Source organism: Gallus gallus, chromosome 2 (genome assembly GCF_016699485.2).
Source record: "Gallus gallus isolate bGalGal1 chromosome 2, bGalGal1.mat.broiler.GRCg7b, whole genome shotgun sequence".
Classification (NCBI taxonomy): domain Eukaryota; kingdom Metazoa; phylum Chordata; class Aves; order Galliformes; family Phasianidae; genus Gallus; species Gallus gallus.
Genome location: NC_052533.1, coordinates 20,659,074 through 20,682,627, shown reverse-complemented (window position 1 = coordinate 20,682,627; position 23,554 = coordinate 20,659,074). Strand labels below are relative to the sequence as shown.

General features: G+C 41.4%; 2 protein-coding genes across 12 annotated transcripts in view; one reads left to right on the top strand and one right to left on the bottom strand.

The window, feature by feature from the left end:
* The window catches only part of RUNDC3B (RUN domain containing 3B), a 45,077-nt gene extending 38,130 nt beyond the window's left edge, over window positions 1-6,947 (bottom strand). For 5 of the 7 annotated variants that reach the window (XM_046922000.1, XM_046922006.1, XM_046922004.1 and 2 more), the window contains exons 1-2: window positions 5,952-6,694; window positions 1,120-1,235 (exon numbers count right to left, since the gene is read on the bottom strand). Coding sequence is in view for 2 of the 7 variants with exons in the window: in NM_001389321.2 (NP_001376250.1) it covers window positions 1,120-1,235; window positions 6,744-6,847 (220 nt within the window). In the remaining 5 variants the exon portion in view is untranslated. Of the gene's footprint in view, window positions 1-1,119; window positions 1,236-5,951; window positions 6,695-6,743 lie in introns of those variants that run through there. The other 2 variants (NM_001389321.2, NM_001030972.2) reach the window with 1 other exon arrangement.
* Window positions 6,948-11,690: 4,743 nt separating this feature from the next.
* Window positions 11,691-23,554, top strand: part of ABCB1 (ATP binding cassette subfamily B member 1) — a 50,614-nt gene continuing 38,750 nt past the window's right edge. For 2 of the 5 annotated variants that reach the window (XM_040675528.2, XM_025147035.3), the window contains exons 1-2: window positions 15,976-16,191; window positions 18,039-21,767. In XM_040675528.2, coding sequence (XP_040531462.1) covers window positions 21,750-21,767 — 18 coding nt within the window. In that variant the 5' untranslated portion in view covers window positions 15,976-16,191; window positions 18,039-21,749. Of the gene's footprint in view, window positions 11,736-15,975; window positions 16,192-18,038; window positions 21,768-23,554 lie in introns of those variants that run through there. The other 3 variants (XM_046918396.1, XM_046918384.1, XM_046918385.1) reach the window with 2 other exon arrangements.

The following is a 23,554-nucleotide window of genomic DNA, read 5'->3' as shown; positions in this document are numbered from 1 at the left end:
TCCATTTGCCTGCAACCCATGTGCCAGTTGTCAAGGCTTCTCTGTACTGCCTGTCCTGAATAATAAGCTGTGAAGCAAACAAATACTGGGATAAATAAATATATGAACAAATCGTGTAATGATTTTCGCTCAAATATCTCTAAAGCTAGGTTGGGAGGGGGCAGTCAAGTGTCAAGTTGTTAAATATCCATAATCACTCCAATAATCTTTATTACTGTGTGACAAACATTATGTTCTTACCCCACCGTGTGATTTCATTCCTCCTCTGACAGAATGACAGCAGGTAGTAATTGTGCTACTCAAATGTCAGCCTACACACAACACTGTTCACAAAACTTACTTATGAATACTAAAAAACAGAAGTATGAAAAGGAGTGGATTGTCATATTACACATCTATATTTAGATGATGTCCTCTATAATCCTCAAATAATTTCAGGAACCATACACAGAACTGAGAAACGCGGAGAAGCTTCTGAAGTCCTTCCCTAGTGGCTGTTACTGCTAAGGAACATCCTGTCCTTTCAGCAAAGCAGCTTCCTCTAGAACAATCAGAAAATGCAAACAGACATTTTCTTGAATTGGAACATCTGACTCTGATTCAAGAGGAGAATCGGCAACTGACCTTTCTCAAATGCAATTTAATCCAGATCCATTACATTTACATCTCAGTAGTAAAAAACAGCTTTGCTGCAGGGGGAAGGGGAAATGACCTAAACACAGTATGGAAAAGCAAGGAACAAATGGAAAGAAGGGAGAAAGGCAAGGAAGCAGCACCACAGACCAGTCCACTATACTTAAAAGCAAAAAACACTCCAGTTGTCAGTCAGTCCCAGAACACAGCCTTATCATAAAGCAGGAAAGCAAGCAGAGCTCAGTACCATGGCAACATCCAGTTCCTTAATTACCAGCCAAGAAGGCTTCCAACACAAACAACAGAAACACATCTGATAAAAACCGCTTCTTGACCTCTCCACAGCAGTGTAGACCATCAGAAAGACAACAGCAACAGGACAGGCACACAGAGCCAACTCTTCCATTCAGCACTGAGGAGCTTCTATGGACTGATAAATGAACTCTCACAGCAAAAAATATCATCAGTAGTACTTGATTAACCTACCTTTCAGTCGATGACTTAGAATCTGTTCGAGAATGGCTGCAAAATTATTAAATTCAGGGGAAGAGTCATCTATTGTCTCAAAGCAGGAACGGTCAATCAAGGTCTTGACTGAAAACCTAGAGCAAAAGCAAAGTACATTCACAAACTATGTCCAAAACTGCTGGTCCTCTGTAGTGGGACAGTAGTTTGGACAAAACAAATGAACAAAAACCCACGAAACAACCTTGGTTTCAAAGTTCAGTTAGAGCAGCACAAACACAACCACACCAAGAAATGGCATGGAAATACAATCATCATCACTTGTCTTTGGCATAAAGCCTTAAAAATGAAAAGAAAAGAAAACACAAAACACCCCTTTCATTCCTAAAGTCCATGCCCAAGAATCAGAAGCATAAGCTCTTTTCTGAGAACACTTTAATTTTATCCTAAGCAAGAATAATCCAAACATATCATAAAACAATGCATTGTTATGCAGTTGTCTCTGTGCATTAACTTGGACAGGTTCATTTCCTTGTGAACAGTGGTAATCTCTACTCAGCACCACATTAATTCATTGTTAAGTCAGAAAAGCTATCGATTTAATGATGTACTATTTGAAATTCAAAAGGCTGTACCAAGCCATTGTCAAAAGAAAACAAGAAGCAACTAAATACAGTTAACATTCACTAATAGTTATATCCACACTTACACATCTTAATTCCTATGCAAAAGAGGACAATTTAAACCCCTAGAAACATGACAACAACATGCTTTTCTTTTGCCACCTCCTTTTTATGATAATCAGTTTTTGCTTTCTGCTCCTTGTTCTTCAGTTTTCAGTTTCAAGGCAAGTTTTACACGTTCTCAACTTTGAAAGTAATACATTTTTGAGATATTTATCGTTGCTTTCTGCAACAACATGTATCTGTACTAATGGAGCCATACTGGAGCCCGAGGACATCGTTTCATCATACCTGGATTTTGATGGTACCAGCTCAGGAAGTGCTCTCTCTGCTCATCTCCAATCCTGTGCCTGAGCACACCTGATAGCTGTCACATGCCTACAGCTTTGCACATCTAGTCTGGACTGTACTAGATTTTTAATACTTGAGAGCAGTGGAGCAACTCTAAAATATGGATACCCTCGTCATAGACATGGTTCACAGCACCTCAGTACTGACTATGGCACAGGCACAGAAGCAGCATACAGGGCAGGAATGAGGCTCTCTCAGCCAGAAGTACAGCCTTCAAATGTTTTCTACTGTAAAAGCAACTTCCCTGCAACCCTAGTGCAGAGAGCATAACTTGCTGATGCCTATTTACAACATGAAACTGTCCCTAATTTTGCTCAAACTGAATTGGCATAATCAAAACTCTTGGACTACGCTTCAGTTACACTATAATACATAAACCTGTGAATAAAGACCCTTCATCCAACCCTTCCAGCAGGCTTTTGCTGTAGCTGCAGTGGTTTTGGCAGGGCAGGAATCAGGAGGGAAGAGCATGGGGGTGGAAGCTCCTTCTGCTGTGCCAAGATATGACTCAGTTTTGAACTCCTCCACATCTTTAACCAGTTTTAAGTAGGTGAGAGACAAGTATTCCCATGAGTAAATCTATACGTAGTAAGTACCACTGCTATTCATTGCTTGAAGGGCAGTAATGATTGCTTTCTCAAAGCTGTACCACAGCTAGGGACTGATTAGAAACAAGGGTCCAACAGCTCATCATCATTAGTGGCTATCTCTTTAAATGCTTGTATTACTGCCATCACCTCTCTTTAGAAGCATTAATTTTCATCTCTCTGTTCTACACTTTCATTAAAACCTTAAACAACCTTTACAGCTGGAGTGAGTTCGGCTGAAATTGGCTTTTGAGAGAGCTGCCAGAGAGTGTAAGCGTGGACACCTCATTTCTATAGATCAGGGCGACAACAGTGCAAGTAGACAAAAACTGAGCAACTGGAAATATTCTGGGGGTAATTTAACTCGGTCATTAAAATCTCACCTGTTATTTACAGTGTACAGCCCCTCAAAAGAAAGCCCACACTTTTCTGCTCTGTTACTTAGAACTACTAGGGGACTAATGGTAAGAAAAAGAAGGTCAGATATGAGGTACACATGAGCTATTAAGAAACAACATGCAAGTAAACACAACAGAATCGAAGGTTGGGGACAAGCAGTGTTCTTTCCCTCTGTTGCTCCCTACTCCATGCTCTCTCTGCTGGGCTACTACAACAGCATTGCACTCTGGAACAACAGACTACACACACTGCAGAAGGTAACAGAAACTGTTCCAAATATGTATGAAAAGTGATTTGAAAACAAACTTACAGTGCTCTAGGATGAACTTCTTTGGTGAGCTGCAGTGGCAGAGGAATGATTTATCCCCCAAAACTACAGCTCCTCTGCAACAACAGGGTTTTGACTTTTGTTTGATTTTATTTAGTTTTGTCTTATTTCTCCCCTCCCTCCCACTAACTGCCATTAGAGAGATTCCAATACCATTACTTCTAAATGATCTCTACGATTTCAGATCCCTCCACATTTGTCTCCGTCACAAAGGTAGTCCTGAGCCAAAAAAAAAACAGATACAGAAACAGCAGCAGCATTCTCCAGCCTTAAGCAGAGCTTCTGAAGCACTCTTGATTATGAACAATTTACAGAAACGTTTGGGGAGCAGGTTTCTCCATCACTTATCAAATCGCTTGGATAACTCCAAACCAAAGCCAAACCTTTTCTGGTTATATTCAAACTTAAAAAGCACTTTTAAAGACATATGAAGCAGCAAGATGCTTCCAGTCAGAAAAGGAAGGAGGGTAAAAATGTAACTGCTGTGTGAATGTTACTTCTCATTGGAGGATTCCGATCCTTTCAGTTTTCAGATGAATGGATGGATCTCTTCAAATTTAATTCGTTTGTAATTTGGTAATCAGTGTACAATATTTATAAGAACATAAACTACTAAAGTAGGAAAGTCCCCAGGATGATAAATGAACATCCCTTATCTTATAGAATACTGCTTGTATGTAAAATCTGACAGTTCGCTTAAGGGTCAGTGTCACTGAGATGCAACAGCTCTTATACATATCAGCAAAATCACCATCTCAGAAACCTTTTTCCTGCCAGTTGTTCAATTCTGCATTAGGATTCTGTATTTATGCTAAGAGCCTCGCTTCCAAAGCCTCTCTCTGATTTTCTGGTGGTTCTGCTTTTATATGAATCTCTGATCTGTGAATCTGAAGGAGGAACAGATGAAAACAAAATGAACGACCTCCAAATCCCGGTACTACTTTGGAATACGTAAAGCATCAAAGTATAGAGACAAAAGGTGGGGAGAAGGACAGATTTTAGAACCACGTATTGCTTATTCAAACAAACAAACAAAAGGATAGAAATCATTGCAATTTAAGTCACTGTGCAGTTACACAAGCACAACCACCTATTTTCTCATACAATTAGTTAAGGGAAGCTATCATTACTTCCCGTGGCTACATTGCCACACAACACCTTACTAAAAACCATCTGTTCCTTCCAAAACTGTAAATCTAAGAAACTACCCACAAAGGCATGAAGAGTCAGATACCTTCGCTGTAAGAAAAGGCTAAAAGCCTTAAAACCTGCTTTAACTATTAAATGGAAATCTGCTAAATTGAGCCTTTGACAAAAGGGCTCATTAAATTATTAGAGACTGTTAGTAGATGGTAATTCAAATGAGTGTCTTCCTTGTAATCTCTCACTTTCACCAGGTAGCAAGTAGTTATCATACAAATATAACTGAACCAATTCATCAGAGCAATTTTTACCAGGACTGCCTCATTGCCAGAAGTTTTTGACTGGAAAGGACTATTGGCACTTTCAATATTAATATGAACATTCCTAAAAAAAAAAAAACAAAAAACAATAACAGCAAACATGTAATAACTACAGGAAGACAAGAAATATTTGAAACATTTTCATTCAAACGGGCGGAAGAATAGAAACAAATGTGTGCACTCCATAATAAGAAGTGCTTCTTTCTCACCATGTTTCTCAAATTTTAAGCTGTCTTGACCAAATGATCATCTTCAGGATTTGAGAAGATACAGCAAAATGACATTGTTTTATTGAAAATAATAAGTATGCCAATTGTTAGTGTTTTCTTCAGTAATTCACCATTTCATGTGCTTGAGTGAACTGTTTTCCAAGCTTCTTTAAGTATGTTACAACACCATGACAAGTACATGGAAGAAATAAACTGTAAATAAACTGATAAAATGTAACAGCACAGCCTGCAAGGGTTTCTCTAAACAAAGAGTGAGCACAAAGCCCCAAGATCTGCAGAATACAGGATGCTCCCTTAAAAACAATTGAGCACATCCTGCACAACTGTGCTATTACTCCATCAGACTTGTTCTCTCAAGCCTATGGGTTGACAGTATCTGAACAGCAACAGCAAAAGTTGCAGCGTTCAGTAGTGAAAACGCAGAACGATCTGCTGGTTCATGGAACCACAGAATGGCTTGGACTGGCAGGGACCTTAAAGCCAACCTGGTGCCGTGGGCAGGGCTGCCCCCAGCAGCTCAGGCTGCCCAGAGCCCATCCAAGCCGGCCTTGAGCGCTCCAGGGATGGGGCACCCACAGCTCTGGGCAGCAGCACCAGTGCCTCACTGCCCTCTGAGTGAAAAATTCCTCCGTAACACCTAACCTACATCTCCCCTCTTTTAGTTCAAAGCCGCTCTCCCCCGTCCTGTCGCTATCTGCTCACATTAAAAAGTCGGCCTCCTGGGTACGCTTAAGAACTGTCAGAATTTACATTGCAGCTCACGTAAGACCACAGAAGACCTTCTCCAGAAAACGCTCAGGTTTGCTCCATACCTTAAAAATTTACCAACTGAAACAAACGTAGGAACGGCATCATTGCTATCAGCGCGTCTGTGTGTTTCAAAGTTTGCAGCGATGTAACGGGGCAGCACCGCGCGCTTGGAAATGCCGTGTGAGATTCAGCACCGAGCGCAGCACAGCGCTTACAGCGGGAGCCGCAGGACGCGCCGTTAAGCGTGGATGAGCTCAGCGCTATTAGGCTAAAAGAAACTGTTTCACGCAGTCGGTCTCACGCATCCCGTGGATCTCCCGGGGCAAGTTTCAGGGATAACCCCCCCCCGAAAAGGGCACAGCCTCTGTGGCACAGCGCTGCGGACGGCCGCGCTCCTCGGCGGAGCCGCTGCGTGACTCAGGCACGAGAAATCCCCGCCTCGCGACGGCCGCTCGCCCCGAGGCGGGAATCCCTGCTCCCATTCTGAGGGCTCGGAGCCCGGACCGCAGGCGGCGGCGGACAGCGGGACGCACAGCCCTCACTTCACCGGACGGCCCGGCCAAGCCTCCACCCGAGGCACGGCACGGCACGGCACGGCTCGGCCCTACACAGCAGGTGCGGCCCCGCCGGGCGCCCGCAGCCCCCGGCCCCGGCGACCGCCGCTGGAGGCGCTGAGTCAGAACGGAGGTTCCGCGCCGGCGACGGCCATCCTCGCGCGGACGCCCCTCCGAAGGCGGCCCCGAGGCCTCGCGGGGGGGAGGAAAAGGAGGGGGAGGAGGGAGAGGACGCCGCCGCCGGGAGGGGCGGGAGGCGCGGAGGGGAGGCGCGGCCGGAGGGCAGGGCCCGAGGTTCACCTGCAGACCGTGATCAAGTTCCGCCTCTCCACCGCGGCGTTGCGGGACGGGACGCTCTTCCTGCGGGCGGAGGCGCCGAGACCCCCCAGGCCGAGGGACGCCATCTCGAGCGGGGGCAGCTGGAGCCGCCGCAGCCGGCGCGGAGCCTTTGTTCCCGGCCTCCCGGGCTGGGAGATGCCGCTCTCGCCGCCGCCCGCGGAGGAAGAGGAGGCCCCCGCGCCGCCCCCGCTCCGCCCGCCGGCCGCTCCGCGCGGGAGCAGCGCCCTGAGGCAGGCGGCAGGCCGGGCGAGGAGGCGCCGGGGTCCCCGCGGCGGGGGCGGCTCGGCCCCCCCCCCTGCCGGCAGCCGGGCAGCCACAGCGCTCGCAGCCCCAGCGCCGCAGAGCGCCGGCGCCGTCAGCCAATGGGCGCGCGGGAAGGGCGCGGCGCGGCGCCGCCAGCGGCCGCTGCTTCAAAGGGGCGCGCGCCGCTAACGGAAGCGGCCGGAGTCGGGTGCGGCGCGCGAGTCGCCGGCACCTGGGGTGAGGTGCGGGCACGAGGGCTGAGCTGCGCGCGGCCTTCTGCCTCCCCTTTTGTGTCTTTCCCCCTTTGTGCTCTCTCACTCGGCACGTGTCTGTGACGCTCGGGGTCCTCGAGTGAATCCCCGGCCCTACCAGCGGGGGTCCGCGCGCCTCTCTCGGTAGTCACCGATCTATTTCCTAGCGAGGCGCTGCCGAGCATGTGAGAGCTTCTTCCATTGCCAGCTGAGGTGGTATCGGCCTTTGAACTGCCAGGCATTGCTTTCGTGGAGTCGCGGAATCGTTAAGGCTGAAAAAGCCCTCTGAGATCACCTCGTCCAGTCGTCAGCACATCCCCTCCGTGCCCGCTGACCGCGTCCCTCAGCGCCACAGCTACACAGTTCTCAAACACCTCCAGGGACAGTGATCTCCCCGTGCAGCTGTGCCGCTGCCTCACCGCCCTTGGGGAGAATAAATTTTTCCTAATATCCAACCCGACACTCCCCTGAATGCTTTATGATATATGTAACCTTTAAAGGCCACAGCTGTGGTAACGTGAATGGAATTGCAGTGCACTCCACAGCCAAAGTGCAGGTCCTTGTCCCTGCTCCAAACAAAGGCGCTGCTGCTGACCTGGCTCTGAAGAGCTCTAGGTATGGAGCTTTGCCTTTGTGTTGAATCGTATGAGAGACAGAAGAAAACAAAGCTCTGGGTGCTGAGCTAGGAGGTAGCACAGCTCCTCTGAAGGACAACCATGCAGTGACCCGTTGCGTGCTGCGCGTGTGAAGAATGGGCTGCAAGTCAGCTGGGGAAGATGTGAAGCTGTGTGCATTAATGCTTCCTCTCCTTTCTACTTAATAATAATAAAGGAATAATAATAATAGAATTGTGCGTGGTAAGGTTGAATGGTGATGTAAACTGTAGTACTTTCAGTTCCACTCAATTACACATAAATCTTTCTGTTCAAGTCTAAGTATCCATTCCTACTCACGAAGTGTAAAGAACTTCTGCTTGCTGGGATGCAAATCATCGGACCTTCATCACACTGGATGGTGGTTTCCTCAGAGAATATCACTTGTCAATAGATGAAGCTGTTTTTTGTCGATGCTATCAAACAGAACTCTGTTCAGTGCTTGGCTAATGATTAAGTCACCTGAAGCAAAGTTGTGCTGAGGTTAAAACTTTAAGAAGTAGATTTGCATGTAGATGACCATGTTTTCACACGTGACACAAAAATGTCTTTTTTTTCTTTTCCATTCCAAGACCTTAATAAATTGTTGAGAGAGTTATTGCCATTTATTAAAACTTCCAGATCAGTCAACAAAAGATCATGGGATATTACTTGGTATGCTAAATTAGTTTGAGCTAATCTTTATTCAACTTTATTTTTAATGATAGGTAAATCTTTCCACAGTCCCTGAGGTAAAACTTCTTCTTTGCTTGGGTAGTTTTTGTCATTAGTATTATAACTCAAATGCACCATGAAGTAGTTCTTTGTGCCTCTCTTCTGCCTGTAGGAACAGCATAAAAGAAGGGGGGGTGGGGGGCCACAGGGGAGCCTGAAGGAAGATATTCTTTCTACCTTGGGACCAAGAGTAGCAAATATTTTAGGTGAGATTGGTGTAATAGACAAGATTGAAACAAGTTATTGTTCTTTACTCATTCCCTTTCAGAAAATCAAAGGAAAATGCTGAATGCATTACTTGTTGACTCTCAACTTGCCTTCAGGTTTCTTTCTGCTTCTCAGAGTCTTTGCTGAGGCTCATTGCCTCTGCGGTTTCTATTAAAAGATTCACTCAGCTTGAGAAATCTTTTCGTTAAGTTCAGGCTGAGGCTAAAGCTGAAGATTTTATCTCTGCAGATGAGGGACTTGAACCACAAGGCCTGTTATTCTTGACCTTATGATAAACATACAGAATATTTACAAACAGTTTACCAAAAAAAGAAAGGGGAGTGCTCCTGTACATACGTCACAAGCAAAAGTATCCTCTCCATTCTTCCCCTTTGCCCTCTTTCCAGAAACTGCAATTTTTTACTTTTGTATTTGAAAGAGATTTAAGATGAACTCAGGTTTACCAGTTGGACCAAGATTTAGGTTAAGTATTCAAAGGCCTCAAGCAAATAAACTTTCTCAAAGATCATTGCTTTCTTATAGATATTACTTACTTTTTTCCAGGTTGCCCAAGGAGGCTTCTGGTTGCCCAAGGAGGTTGTGGATGCCCCATCCCTTGAGGCATTCAAGGCCAGGCTGGATGTGGCTCTGGGCAGCCTGGTCTGGTCGTTGGCAACCCTGCACATAGCAGAGGGGCTGAAACTCAGTGATCATTGTGGTTCTTTTCAACCCAGGCCATTCTGATTCTTATGGTCAGTTATTCTTGGCTAGTCTCCAGTGCCCCCAAGCCACTCTCACTGCTTCTCTTCATTAGGATGGAGGGAGAAAATACAGTGGAAAAACTTGTGGACTACGATAAGAACAGGCTGGGGTCTACTACAAACTGGCAGATTGAGGCAAAGTAAGTGAAACCTTATAATCACAGGCCATGGTTGTTAGCAAGGACCTTGTCTGGGGTGAAATACTACAATGCATGTGTACTAGTTAGGTGCTTACTAGCTATGTTGCTGCTCTGTAGAAAAGAACCAGGGGATCCTATTGAGCAAGCTGAATGTAAGTCAGTGGGTGCATCTTTGGTGATGACGTTTAAACACACAGTGAGCTGGTATTAATAGATATATAGCAATTAGTCCTCTCTTGTATCCCAAAATCACATAATGTCTGTGGATGCAAGGGACCTCTGGAGGTCTTCTTGTCCAACCCACTTCCCAAGAAGTGACATTCAGAGCAACTTACCCTGCAGTACACAGGAGAGGTTTGTTGGAAAGAGCCTCCAAAATAGCATCTAGCTGGTCTCCTCTGTGTAAGGAAGACTTTAACATAGCAGGGGCCACTAAAAGGACTGAAGCACAAGCTGTGTTAGGCGAGGCTGAGAGCTGTTGTGGTTTTTTTTGTTGTTGTTTTGTTTTGGGCTGTTGTTTTTTTCCTTAAGAAAACAGGCTAAGAGAAAAATCTTACTGTCTTCAACTGCCTGAAGGGAGGATAAAGCAAACTAGGTGCATAGCAGATGGCCAATGAGCTATTGTCACAAGCTGAGGTAAGGCATAGATTCTTGGAAAGAATCTTAACAGCTAAGATATTCAGACATTGGAACAAATTGCTCAAAGAGGTGGTAGAATTTTGGCCTGAAGATACTCAAAGCTTAACTGAATGACCAATTTGAATACCCACATCTAATTTCAAAGTTGGCCCTGCTCTGAGCAGGAAAAATGATTTCTGTCAGTCACTTCCATCCTAGATTGTTTTGTTTCACTGACAATGACAATCTGACAATTGTCATAGAATAATCCCTATAATTTTGTAACAAACTTTAGCACTGTAAGTATTTTTTTCTGAAAACAAAATGCACAATGACAACACTGCCTCTTGTGAAGTGATGCACAGAGTTTGAGTGGTTGCTTCTAATGTTAACTTTAAAATAGTAGGAACATACCAAGAGCCGTGTGAGAGTCTAGAGTATACGGCTTTGTTTAGAAGTCAGTCTCTGTAAAGCATGGGAATGAGTAAAGAATGATTCTGAGAGGCATATTAAAACATACTGGGAACTAACTACTTGTTCATTTTAACAATGTGAAACTGGGATGCATTATTAAATCATTCAGAAAATATTACTGAAGTGTCACTATGAATAAATACCACAGCTATGACTGGTGTAAAAACAAAGAGGCATATTAATTGGTTAAAAGCAATTTAGATTCATGAACAGCATGACACTACATCTTAAAGTAAAAGACTCAGAAATATTTCTCCAGATTAACTGAGTTTCAGTTAATGAAAAGATACCTCTTACGTTGATTATTTGTATAACTGAAATGGCAGGAACTCCATGAAGGATATTTCTTAATCAAAAAGGCTATGATGTGATCTCCATTCAAACTTGACAGAATTCATTCACTGGAATTATTTTCTGAAGGCATAAACATCCTGAAAAATAAAAACTAGACTTCATTCTCTGTGAGTTTGTGTCTTAATAGTCTATGACTCCAGAATTTCAGTTCCAAACATTCAATATTTACAAGTTTCAGTTCTGTTTGAAGAAGCATACTATGGAGTTGTTTACTGGGTTTGGCTAGAATGGAGTTAATTTTCCTCAGAGCATCCTGTATGCTGTAACTTGGATTTGTGACCAAAGCAGTGTTTATGACCAAACCAATGTTTTAGCTATTGCTGATAGTGTTTACACAGCATCAAGATTTCTCACACTGCCCTCCAGCAATTTGGTTGGGATGAGTAAGAAGGAGGGAGGGGACACAGCTGGGCCAGCTGACCTAAAATAGCCAAAGGGATGCTCCACCACGTGACGTGCCCAGCCATAAAACTCAGAAGAGGAGGAGCAGCAAGAGACATTTGGGGTTACGGTGCTTGTCTTCTAAAGTAACTGTTAGGTAATGAAGCCCAGCTTTCCTGGAAATGACTAAACGTCTGCCTGCCAACAGGAAGTAGTGAATACATATTTTGCTTTCTTTGTTCGCATGCACTGCTTTGCTTCGCTTATTTAGCTGTCTTTAACTCAATGCAATGTATTTAATTTTTGTTCTGGCTTTTGCCTGTACAATTCTCTTCACCTACACCACTGTAGGGGAGAGTGAGCAATCAGAACTTTGCTGCCTATAGGGACTAACCCACAAGTAGACTATCATGACTGCAGTAGGAGAAAATGGAGTTGTTAACAACTCTGATTCATGGTCTTGGTCATTTGGGAGCAAAATGAAAACTGCTTGTAAAGCACTTGCTCTAAGATGTGATATATTGTACATTTGTATTGCTGAAAATCTTTGAGTTTACTGATAGTTTGGAGCACATCTTATAGATTTCATTCAGCTAGTTTGCTCTGTGTATATGTAGGAGAGGCATTCATGCTTTTTTTTTTTTTTTAAACAAGCTTAACTATAAACTCTGAAGTTTTGTGGGTTTTATTGTTGTGTTTTGTTTGTGTTTTGTGTGTTGTTTTGCTGTCATCATCCTGTGGAAATCTGAGTGTATTTGATCAACTGAAATCTTTGTACAGAAACCTCATGGGCATCATTTGAAGTTCCAGTCACACTTTTGCAAATCTGTTTCCTACATGAATTCTAGAATCAGCAAATTTGTCAGATTACTCATAGATCTTGCTCTTCATCATTATTGCTTATTCTTATGTCTTACAAAGTCTTCATACAAGATCCTTTAAAATTAATGCTTGAGGTTGTTTTAGGAGATGGACTCCTACCTGCTGTCTTTTTCTAGCATCCTACTGATATTTAATTCTGTGAAAGAGGTAGAAGAAATTGAGGAAACCAGAATGCCATATGCCTTTTTAGAGAATACTTGGGAAACAATCAGGAACAGATGGAGAATAAGACCATGACCTAAATTCTACCAAACAACTTAATCAAACTATTATTAGCCAAGAAAAAAAACAATCATCACTTCAAACACTGAAGTATGAAGCACATTTGTGATTAAGGACAGGAAGGACGCAAGTCTACATCTATGAGTTTTAACACTTGTTGAAATTTAGTTGGAGGTTGCTTGCCTGAAATTAATGGGAAAGCAGTATTTGAAGGTATGATTTGAATACTGAAGACAGCTTTTGTAAGCTGCACTTACAGATCGTAAATGAGATCACTTCTGATTTTATGTGCTCTGACATACAACTTTAATCAATGTTTACTTCTCATGATGACTCTTTTTGCATGTTCTAAAGTTATTATAAGATATTGCACTTTTCCTTCATCTTCAAATATTTACATTGCCACTTGGTGGCCTCATTTGATAAGGCAATAAACAATAAAAATCTAAGTTAAGATACTTTCTTTTTCCCCGTGGTGTGCAATTCAAATCTTGTTATTCTTCCTGTATATCCAAGAACAGCGCATCACTTGTTGCAACTGAATGTGTGTATGCTGTGTTGATTGCTATGGTTCTTGAAGGTCTGAATTGCTGATGTTAAGGTGATCAGAACTGAAAGCTCTTCAGTTAAGGACAGAACTGGACTGGATGACTTTTCTCCACTTCCTTCCTTGCAATACTCTGATGTTTTTATATTCCTTAGTCCTTTCTTCCTCAAAAGAAGATCTCATCTGCTACCAGCATTGTTTAATGTATTTTTAAGACTATAACTTGTTCTGTTTTTGCCAGGCACCTTTCCTACTTATTTTACATCCTTTATTCTTATTTTCCTGACTTTATTACTTGCAGATATATATATTTTTTATCTTTCTTCTGAAACCATATCCCAAATCTCTGTCCCTTTGGAAAATATTCCTGTCAGTGATGGGATGGAAACTCAGTTCCCAGTGCCTTGATACTGAATCCACAGTGTCCTACTCTGCTGACTTAAGGCTCTGAGCAAGAAGCTAGAGTGTCATTCTCCTCCAGTCTTTTCTCATGGTTTTTGTGCAAATTCTGTATTGCTCTTTTGCAACTGCGTAGCTTCAGGATCTTCTTTTGTGTATATATATATATATATATATATAGGCAGTTAAACACAAAGCAATTATAAATTATTAAAATAGCAACACTTAAAACATCTTACTGTTAATTCATTTACATTTCTGTGATTACATTAAAACTGTTTAGGCACTTTTCTGTTTTGGAATTTTATTTGATACACCTTAGGCCCTGCTTTATTTGTAATTGGAACTGGTCCATCCATCCAATTTACTCTGAGGTTGAATTTTTTCCCATGGGAAATATGGAACATTACTTTCTACCCTACTTTCCATTCTGCAGAGTAGTGGTTTGTTCGCTTCTGTTTATCCATGCATTGAGTGCACCTTTCCAGTTGATTTACTGTAACAACATTAATCTCTTCCCATTTGTAAGGTCAATAAGAATTCAAATGTTGTAGAACATTGAATAATCAATAAGTATACAGAGAAGTTAGGCTTAGTGAGATTATCATATTGGAAAAGACATTCACAGATAAATGAACATACTCACCTGTGCTAGAGGCTCATGAGCAACTTCATGAGAAGCAATCTCTAGAAATAGATCCCCCTCCAGAGGCAGTCAGCCCTTAAATGGGGTCTAGGAGAGGTGCACTCCTTCTGGTCACACAGCTGAATTGCCTTCACCTGTGCTCCCATGAATGACTCAGTGCTCACCTCAGGTGATCAATCAGAGGTTCAGGCTGTGATTCAACCCATACACCAGTGTTTGCTCAGGGTCTGTATCTGCTCCTCACTTAAAACATTAGGCTGAATTATTATTGTTATTTTCTCCAAGGTATACCTCTAAGTCACATGAACTTATAAGAAGCTGTTTTGTCCCACAGAGCATTAAAATGCCGAGGTGATGTGGTATCCCAAATTTTCCATAATTTTTCAGCATTTTGCTTAGCACTAATTTTGTGGGTCCATTGGTTGATTCAGTTTACCATGAGTTAGGACTTACCAGTAATGTGAAATCTTTGTTTTATTTCCACATAATTCCTTCATGACTACCCCTGTAGTCCTTGCTCCAAATCAGTTTATTGGTTTAAATCACATCTGGAAAATAGAATATGAAATACTTACTTTTTGGGAGACTTTGCTGTAGCTTTCTGGACTGGCACTGTCTCAATTCATTTTGTCAATGAATATAGTACTAGAAAATAATATTTAACCCCATTTTACATGGTGGTGGGTGTGATTAAACTGAGAGTACTTGTACTTTCGTGTAGTACATTTGTATCCCAGCTTGTAGTTCTTGAATTCTCAAATATTTTATTTTCTTTATTCTCCAGGTGGGTTTATTCACAATTGCAAAAGTTAAGTAATTATGTACCCATCTGTCTTAACATTGGGCCAACCAGCCATCTTCTAATACTCCCTTTTGCATTTAAGCAGCCCCTGGATTATTTTGCTCATACATCTATTGCATCTACTGTAACAGATCTGCTTGATGTGTATGTAGTGCTCTTTATCTACAAACTGTCAGGTCCTGCGCTTTGGTCACAACAATACCACACAATGCTACAGGCTTGGGGCAGAGTGGCTGGAAAGCTGCACTGAGGAAAAGGACCATGGCATCCTGGTTTGTGTCAGAAATAGTATAGTCAGCAGCATCAGAGAGGTGATCATCCCTCTGTACTCAGCACTGGTGAGTTCTTTTCTGACCTTAATGATTCTGTGATTCTATGATTCCAAGTGCTTGTTATCTGGCCACACCAAACAGTTAGCCTATAGAAGTCAGGACCCTTCTCTGTGCTTCACCCATCTATTAGCTTCTTTAGTAATCACCCCTCAGTTCCCTCATTTGCATGCTGTAAAGCAGTTAGATCTTTGATAACTTTGTACTATTCTATTTTGTTTTCAATATGGATATTCAAATTTTATGACTAATGGAATGACTGCAACCTGAGCAAGGGTATCTGCTTGAGGCTATTTCAATTCCACTGCATTTGTGTGTTTTCTTTTGGTAATGCTTTTACACACGATGCATATTCTTCTTCCTCACTGAGTTGTTAGGGCTGTTTTCTTTTTTTTTTTCTGTTTTTATTTTGGAACTATTGTTAGGACTTCCTTTTCATGATTAGTAGCCTCTTAGATTATGATACTGTGCTTGCGGGTCATTATTACTCTGAATTGGTAGCCAAATAGTTAAAGCTTGTCATACGCCATCTGAAGTTACGTACAAAGCCAAGTCATTTCCTTTAGATTCCTCTTTTAATGTTGTTAGTGGAGCTTGTTAGCTCTGCTGCTTCTGCAGAGCTACTCTGCTGAAAGAAGACAACACCTTACGTTTCACAAGAGCTGCTGCATATCTAATACAGGATTTTTCATCTTCCTCATAAAAACTGGACCCGTCTGTGAACCATGCTGAATATTCTGTGGCACAAAGTCAGCAACAGAGCTTTTATCTGATAACAGTTGACAGGTAAGATATACGTAAACAGATAAACCACACTTATGTTCTTTTTCTGGTTAACAGGCTATATAGAGCTGATTCTAAAACCTTGTTGTCTTCTACAGAAATTTCTTAGTTTATAGAAGCCAATGTTTATCCATCTAAGCTAGGGTTTGATACTTGTCTGGCTTGTACTTTTCAACTGATTATGTAGCTTAGCAGAGCATGTTGTTTGATACATATTACTGCAAAACCACCTCTAGTGATACATCCTGTAAGATCAAATGCCTATCTCAGTGTTAAATTTGTCTTTTCATGTGCAGTAAATTTCTTTCCCATTTACCTTAAGACTCTAAAGTCAAAGGCTGTAACCTGCTTCTTATTGTAGTGTGTTCTTGAAACAGCGAAGTCCTGAAATCTAGATCAGCAATGTCTAGCTGAACATGAAACATCTTAAAATAATTCAGGTAGCCGCAGACAGGGTTTGAACTTGAGGTTTTCCTTCTTTCTGTTCTTCTTTCTGTGCTTGGTCATGAGATTTCTTCATTAGTGGTTTACAAATATACGCAAGTAAAAGGATGTTCTCATGAGAACTTAAGCATTTGCAAAAGTGAATATTATACACTTATTCCTGTGGGCGTTGAACTGCCGGATAAGTTCTTCTTTGATGATACCAGTGTTGCTCTCCCTTCTCCATCTAATACTGTTCCTGAACATTTTACTTCAGATTGTTCCAACTACGTTTTATCATGATTATCTTTAAAACCTGGGTTTTGTATAATGCTGATGGCTTCTTTCGTATTTTCCCATATTTTCACACCAATTTTTTTTCCATGTACCAACATATCATCCACGTATGATGTGGTGTGACACTTTTTAATAATAATTTAATCCACATTTAATTTGCATAGGTCGCTGTGAAATTGATGTCCCCTATTTATTTCCATGGTAACTGCAACAGATACAAAGAGCACAATAACACTGTTTGATAGAGCAAATTTTCAGCTACAAAACACTTCTTTTCAACACAGTCGCCACCATTAGCTCTGCATCTTCACCAGTGATGAACAAGAACCTTCATGCCACACTTGAAAACATCTGTACCAGCAGAAGTGGACCACTGTCACTGTCACCACTGCTGAAACATACCACCCTCCACCTCATTGTGCTCACAAGCACTGTTTGGCCTCCATTAACATTCAGCAAGCATTGGTGAATGTCAGCGGGTTCATTTTTTCCATATGAAGGAATTCAGTTCCATGCCTTTGCTTCTTAGATGCTCCTATGTCAGACACCATTTTGACAGAGTGCCCCTCTGCTGCCATCTGCAACAAAACGTAAAGGGATATTGGTGGGAAGGTTCAGCCTCTACTGCCATACCACCAACATCCACCTCTGACACTGTGAGCCAACACAATGAACTAGGAGGCATTACTTTTGGAGCAGCCCTAGTATTTGATCTTGAAAGTCTTAGGGTATTTGAACGAAGCACTGTTGCTTTCCCTCACTGGTACTGCCTTTGTTCAGGTAGCAGAATTACACAGAGAGCATTGGCTAAATCAGTAACAAAATATCAGTGAGATATTCTGCTTAGTGCTACCAAATTTTCACATGCCTTTTTGTCACAGACAACCTGAGAGATGGCTACTCATACAAATGTTAAAAATCCACTGCTAGACTTCTTGTCAATGCATAGAAAAAATGAGATTTAAAAATACAGATCTTTGCACTTGGACCTTGGCTTTCTGTAAGCTGTGGATGGTGAGCTGGTGTCCTTCCTCTGTTTCTGGAGGGAGTTGATATCTTTTTCAGTGTGAAGGAGGCTCTGGACCTTCAATTAATACACAGCTTCTATTTTTCCACATTTTAACTCACAGGCATACAAAACTGAAGGAAATTCTGTTACCCAAATATCTAGTGTTTTTACTTCCTCCGGATTCCTAATAACAATGCATCAGTGACCTGCAGGAATCGCTCCACCCTCACCTCCCACTGGTCAGTACCAATTTCAGAAACATCCGTAGCAAAATCTGTAGCTAAAGCATTTTGTTTCATCAGGACAGTGCCAATATTTCTCTGCTATTTACAAGAGGAGTCCTTCCACTCCTAGGCTCAAAGGAACTCCTGTACTCCAGAACTTGGCAGCTATGTCACTGCAGGCAGAGACCTCAATTACAGGTGCTTGAACATTCTTTCATGTGTATGAAACAACATTTATAATTTTCCCGCTTTCTTGAGTTCCAAATGGAAATATTTTCTTTGGAGGCCATTTATTGACATTATAGTTTCTGTGAACCTCATAGCAATAGAGGTAGTTAATGTCCTCTCCCTGATCACCTAGCACTAATATTGTTACTGGCCATTCTCATTGGTCATGTATGTAATTTTACCACTAGTGCAGACTGTTCTTAGCCTTTGTTACTGAGAGGATGAGATTATGCCTGTGGGCTTCACTGAAAGGAGCCTGTCATATTCTACAGTTTACACTCTTCCTCCTTACCTTTCTTCTATAGATAGACAAAGCAAACCAAGAAAGAGTTTATAGATTCTATCTCATTTTCTCATATCTTAGACTTCTTTTTCTCAAATTTTACCTTATTGCTCTTCTGAACTCCCACTGGTGCTCCCTAAAGGATATTATTGTGGTGTCCTGTTTTGCAATTACTCTTTCACATCCTTTTTCACAGAGATAACCCACACTGGGGACTAGTTTCTTTTTTGTTTTTCTTTTGATCTTTACTCTTAAACAGAGGCTGTGTGTCCCTAATACCATATTCTGAAATTCTGAAATTACAGTATGGATAGAGCTGCTGCCAGGCCCTCAGGACTGAGCTTTCCTTGCATTGCTTCTTTCCTTCATTACCTTGCCCATTTCTTGAGACTGAACTTGCAGCCTCTCTCATTTGTACCTTCTTCTCATTTCACATGTCCCAGAAGTATTCTTGCTGACTTATCCCTTGCACAAACACTTCTGTGAAGGTACTGCGATTCTGTTAACTCCACAGCATACTTGGATCAATGTCTGTATGCCAATCCCAACAATCTTTCAAGGATTCTTGTAGTGTTCTTCGGGATGCGATAAAATGCTAGCTAAATCTCCTTGCAGGGCTCAGATAACTGCTCTGAGATGACACTTAGTAAATTTTCTACAGGAGGTTCTTCCTACCATGTAGCAGCTAATCTTACCTCATTTTGATGCTGCACATTTAAGGGATATGCAATCTTTCCTAGATAAGGCCAGCTAATTCTCAATGTCTGCAAGCTACATCGTGCAAGTTTTTGAATTTGCTGGCCCCAAGGTTTAAACAGTGACTCTTGTTTGTGCTGCAGTCAGATCAGTTGTTATTGTTATCCTATCCCATGTTTTAGGAGCAGTCAAGGAGTAGACAGTGCTGGGAGTCTATTTTTACCATTGGTTTGGTTGCAATTGTGTCACTCATTAACAGAAGCCTATTTTGCTCTCACAGTAACATAATTTTCAAGAGAGCTGGGGACTGTGTTTTCCTGTTTCATGCCAGAAAGAGAAATGTTAACATATTCATTATGTGTATTGCTCTGAATAACTGACAGTTGTGTCCTGGCTGAATGTTACAGAAGTAAAAGACCTCTTAGAGTGTGCAGAAATCCATCTATAGAGAACAGCTTTCAGCACTTGTCCTCAAGTTAGTAAATGGCTCACTGCACTAACTGTAAGGTAAACCTAGCTATTAGAAACTGAGGACCCACTCTTAAACATTGTTAGGACAGTATTTTGTACACAGATCAAAAGAGGGACACAAGTCCATCTTTAGCATCATTCAGATCAAAGTTGATGTACAAGAGAGGGTTTTCATAACATTGCTTACTATTGTTTCTACTCATATTTTGCTATCATGTTTCTTTCTTTTTTTTTTTTAGTTCATCACTATTTTTTACATGTATATATACATATTGTTCCTATAAATATATGTATATGAAGAAGAAAGGGAATTTTCCCCAGTGAAAAGCATTGTTATTGCTTTCCCTGTCTCTCATCATGGTTTAGCACACCTGTGACTCATATATTATGGCATGATAATCAAGCTCTTATCTTTAACCATGCAATCCATTGGAAGGAGATCATCATACTTGGTTAACCATTGTCAAAATAAGACACTATTTTTATTACCAGACTAGTACAAACATGTTTTGATCACTGCCATAGTTGGAGTCCATCAAGAGAAACAGAATAATAAATTTGACTCACTCTTGGGGTTCAAATGTTTATAGGGAACATCTTACTATGAAATCTTGGAGTAGGCATTGCTCTCCTTTCCTATCTTTACCCTTGTGTGAACCCAGAAAAAATTGTCTATGTGGCTGCCAGGGGTCAATGAAAAGTGAAATCCATAATGTATTGATTATGTATTCCTAAACTAACCTCCAGAATACAAAAAGATCATTCAGGCAGTCATGATGCTGTACAGTTATCTTCACTTCTAGGACTTATATAAGCATGTACGTATACCTTCCCTGAGAGACCTACTACTCCTAAAGAGTTCAGTGTATTTGAATATGAAAACAGGTGGTAATTCTGTCCCGTGAGGTGACCCACCGTGACAGTGTTCACTGTCGCATCTGCATTTGGAACAAGATGAAGTATCACAGCAACCACTTCATTTTTTTTTTTTTTTATCTTGTAAAAGTATGATTTGACATACGCATATGTTAGAATTGGACTACTGATTTGGTTTGTGAGAAATTCTTCCTGGTCCTGCCACACACAATAATAGGCATATTTGGTAGTTGGCAAGATGTTTCAGGAATGACCCAGGCAGATGTGTTCTTTTCCATCATTTCCATCATCAGTGTAGGTTATAGGACCCAGCCCTGTTGTAGTCCACTGCCAATGCAATGGACATTTTTGTGAACTGATTACAAGCCATGAGTGAGCCATGGGAGTTTCGGGTTGAATATTAGGAAAGATTTCTTTTCAGAAGGGATGATGATACATTAGAACAGGCTGCCAAGGAAGCTGGTGGGGTCACTGGCTCTGGAGGTGTTCAAGAAATGTGTAGATGTGGCACCGAGGGACATGGTTCAGTGAGCATGGTGGGAATGGGTTGACGGTTGGAGGAGGTGATCTTAGTGATCTTTTCCAACCTCAAGGAGTCTATAATTCTGTGATTCTGTGATCATTAACCCTAGGATCTCTTATTTCTACTGGAACAACATTCCTAGCTTGCATGGCACAGATGCACTGAAGGTGGAATAGAGACCTCCTCTTACAGTAGCATGTATCAGTGTTTGACATGAGTACTCAAATGAGTGGAGAACTGCTGCTTGAAGCACTGTTGCATAGTGAATTACTATGTTGCTCTCAGTGAACTGTGACATGGAACCAGGGCTGCGCTGAACACCTTATTTAGACAGGATGAGCTGTTAATCATTCATTATTTGCTGCTGTCTATAAAAGGAAGTTGAAGGATCTTTCTCAGGTCATGACCTTTACAATGTCATGTGTCATAGTGTGCAAGCAGAATGTAAACTGGACTGCATGCAAGTGACTCAATGTTTAGTCAAAGCAGGAAGCCTAGGGAGCAAAGGGTGAAGTAACTGGCTATGAACAGATGACAACATTCCTTCAGGTATCTCTTATGGAACTATAGCACTATCTTAAGCCTCATGGTTTGAGGGTTCCTGTGAACGCTGACTTCCCCCAGTGCTTCTGGCTTTGTGCTGTAGTATCTGTCTCACATTCTGTCTGGGAAGTAGGCAAGAAATCATCTGGTGGTTTCACTGTCCACACAGGGAAAGGGATAAAGCATTAAGGGAGACTCCTGAGACATACAGATTAGATAAATCCTTCGTAGTGGCTCTTTGCATTGCTTCTTTTCTCTGTTTATTAGGCAGGATGGTCTCTGCTTACAACTCTCCCTCTCTGAGTTTGGCTGTGTTAATCACTTCTTAAGTATCATTGATCTTTTTGCTGTCTAATATGATATGTTGCTTTTATACAAAATTTTTGCTTAGAAATGAGTATTAAATGAACAAAAAAAGAGGTGGAATTTAGATTTACGAGGCAGAAGTCTAACGAATTAAAGTTCAGTGATAAACACGTGGGAAAAAGATGTTTTGTTCTTGATATGGATAATGTTTGGGAATAAAACAATAAACTTTGTTTACAATTTGTAAACTTTGTAAACAATAAACTCTGAATACATTTTATTGATCTTACAGTGTGCCATCTTGTCAGAAGTTGCATGAGATTCAAATGAAAAAAAAAAAAGAAAAAAAAAAGGCATTTTCAATAGCTGAGGAACTGTCTCAGAACACTGAAAAGTTTAAGTAAACTATTAAGTTACTGTAGTATGGATATTAATGAAATTATATTAAGATCTATATTTACTCTAAGGAGGCTGCTAAAAAAATATTTGAGATAGTTGCTGTGAAGAGAAGATAGAGTTCTTAAAATGGTTATTACGTTTTTTTTCTAGGACTGCCACTCATTTTAGTTTTTAATTAGCAAAAGTGTGATATTATTTAGCAAAGAGAACAACTTTGTTATTTAAAATGTGAAGTGTACAGGATAAGGCAGATCAGCAATCAAAAACTGACATCTGAATGCTATACAGCTATCCCTCTCTGTGTGATGTTTGACCAGTGAAGAGGCAACTTCAATTGTTCTCATTAGTGACTTGAGAAGCTGCGGCTTGCAAAAGAGATGATCTGACTGGTAGCATGGGAATAAATTTATCATACTTCATGCAGACTAGAAACCACAGTAAGTTACGAGTCTTGGACATTTTGGCATCTCTGTGAAGAAAGTGTTTTTTGGTATCAAGGATGAGCCACACTTCACAATTTTTCTCTAAGAACCCACTCACAAATCATTCTAACTGAGGGTAAATTATCTCATGCATAAGAAACATTTTCTATTATATATTAATTTATAAATAGCTGATCAACGTTTTGCAGAAACTTTCAGGTACTCAGGAGCTAGCAGCAGAAAATGAAAATGATATCTGGTAAAGAACCAACCCACAGGGAGACTAACACTTGCAGTGAGAAAGATTAGAAAATGTATCTTCTTTAGGATCAATGTCAATATGTTTTCCTCTACCCGACCCCCTTTTTCCATCCTCTCTGCCACCAGCTACAGCTGTTGACAGCCCCTGGGCTAAAGATGCCTTGAAGCTGCAATTGGACAAGGAGCTTGTGCCTGAGAGTGTTGGGGAAGATAAGGAGCTCTGATTGACCGTTGGATAGGACTTTAGAAAATGAATTAATGGCAACTAAGATTAATTAACCTTTGTGGAGTAAGGGAGATGGGGTTTCAAGAGAAGACACAGATATATTAACTGGACAGTGGAACACCTAGTCTGGGTCAATACAATGACTATGGGTAATTGCTTCTTCACTAATTGTAGCCGTA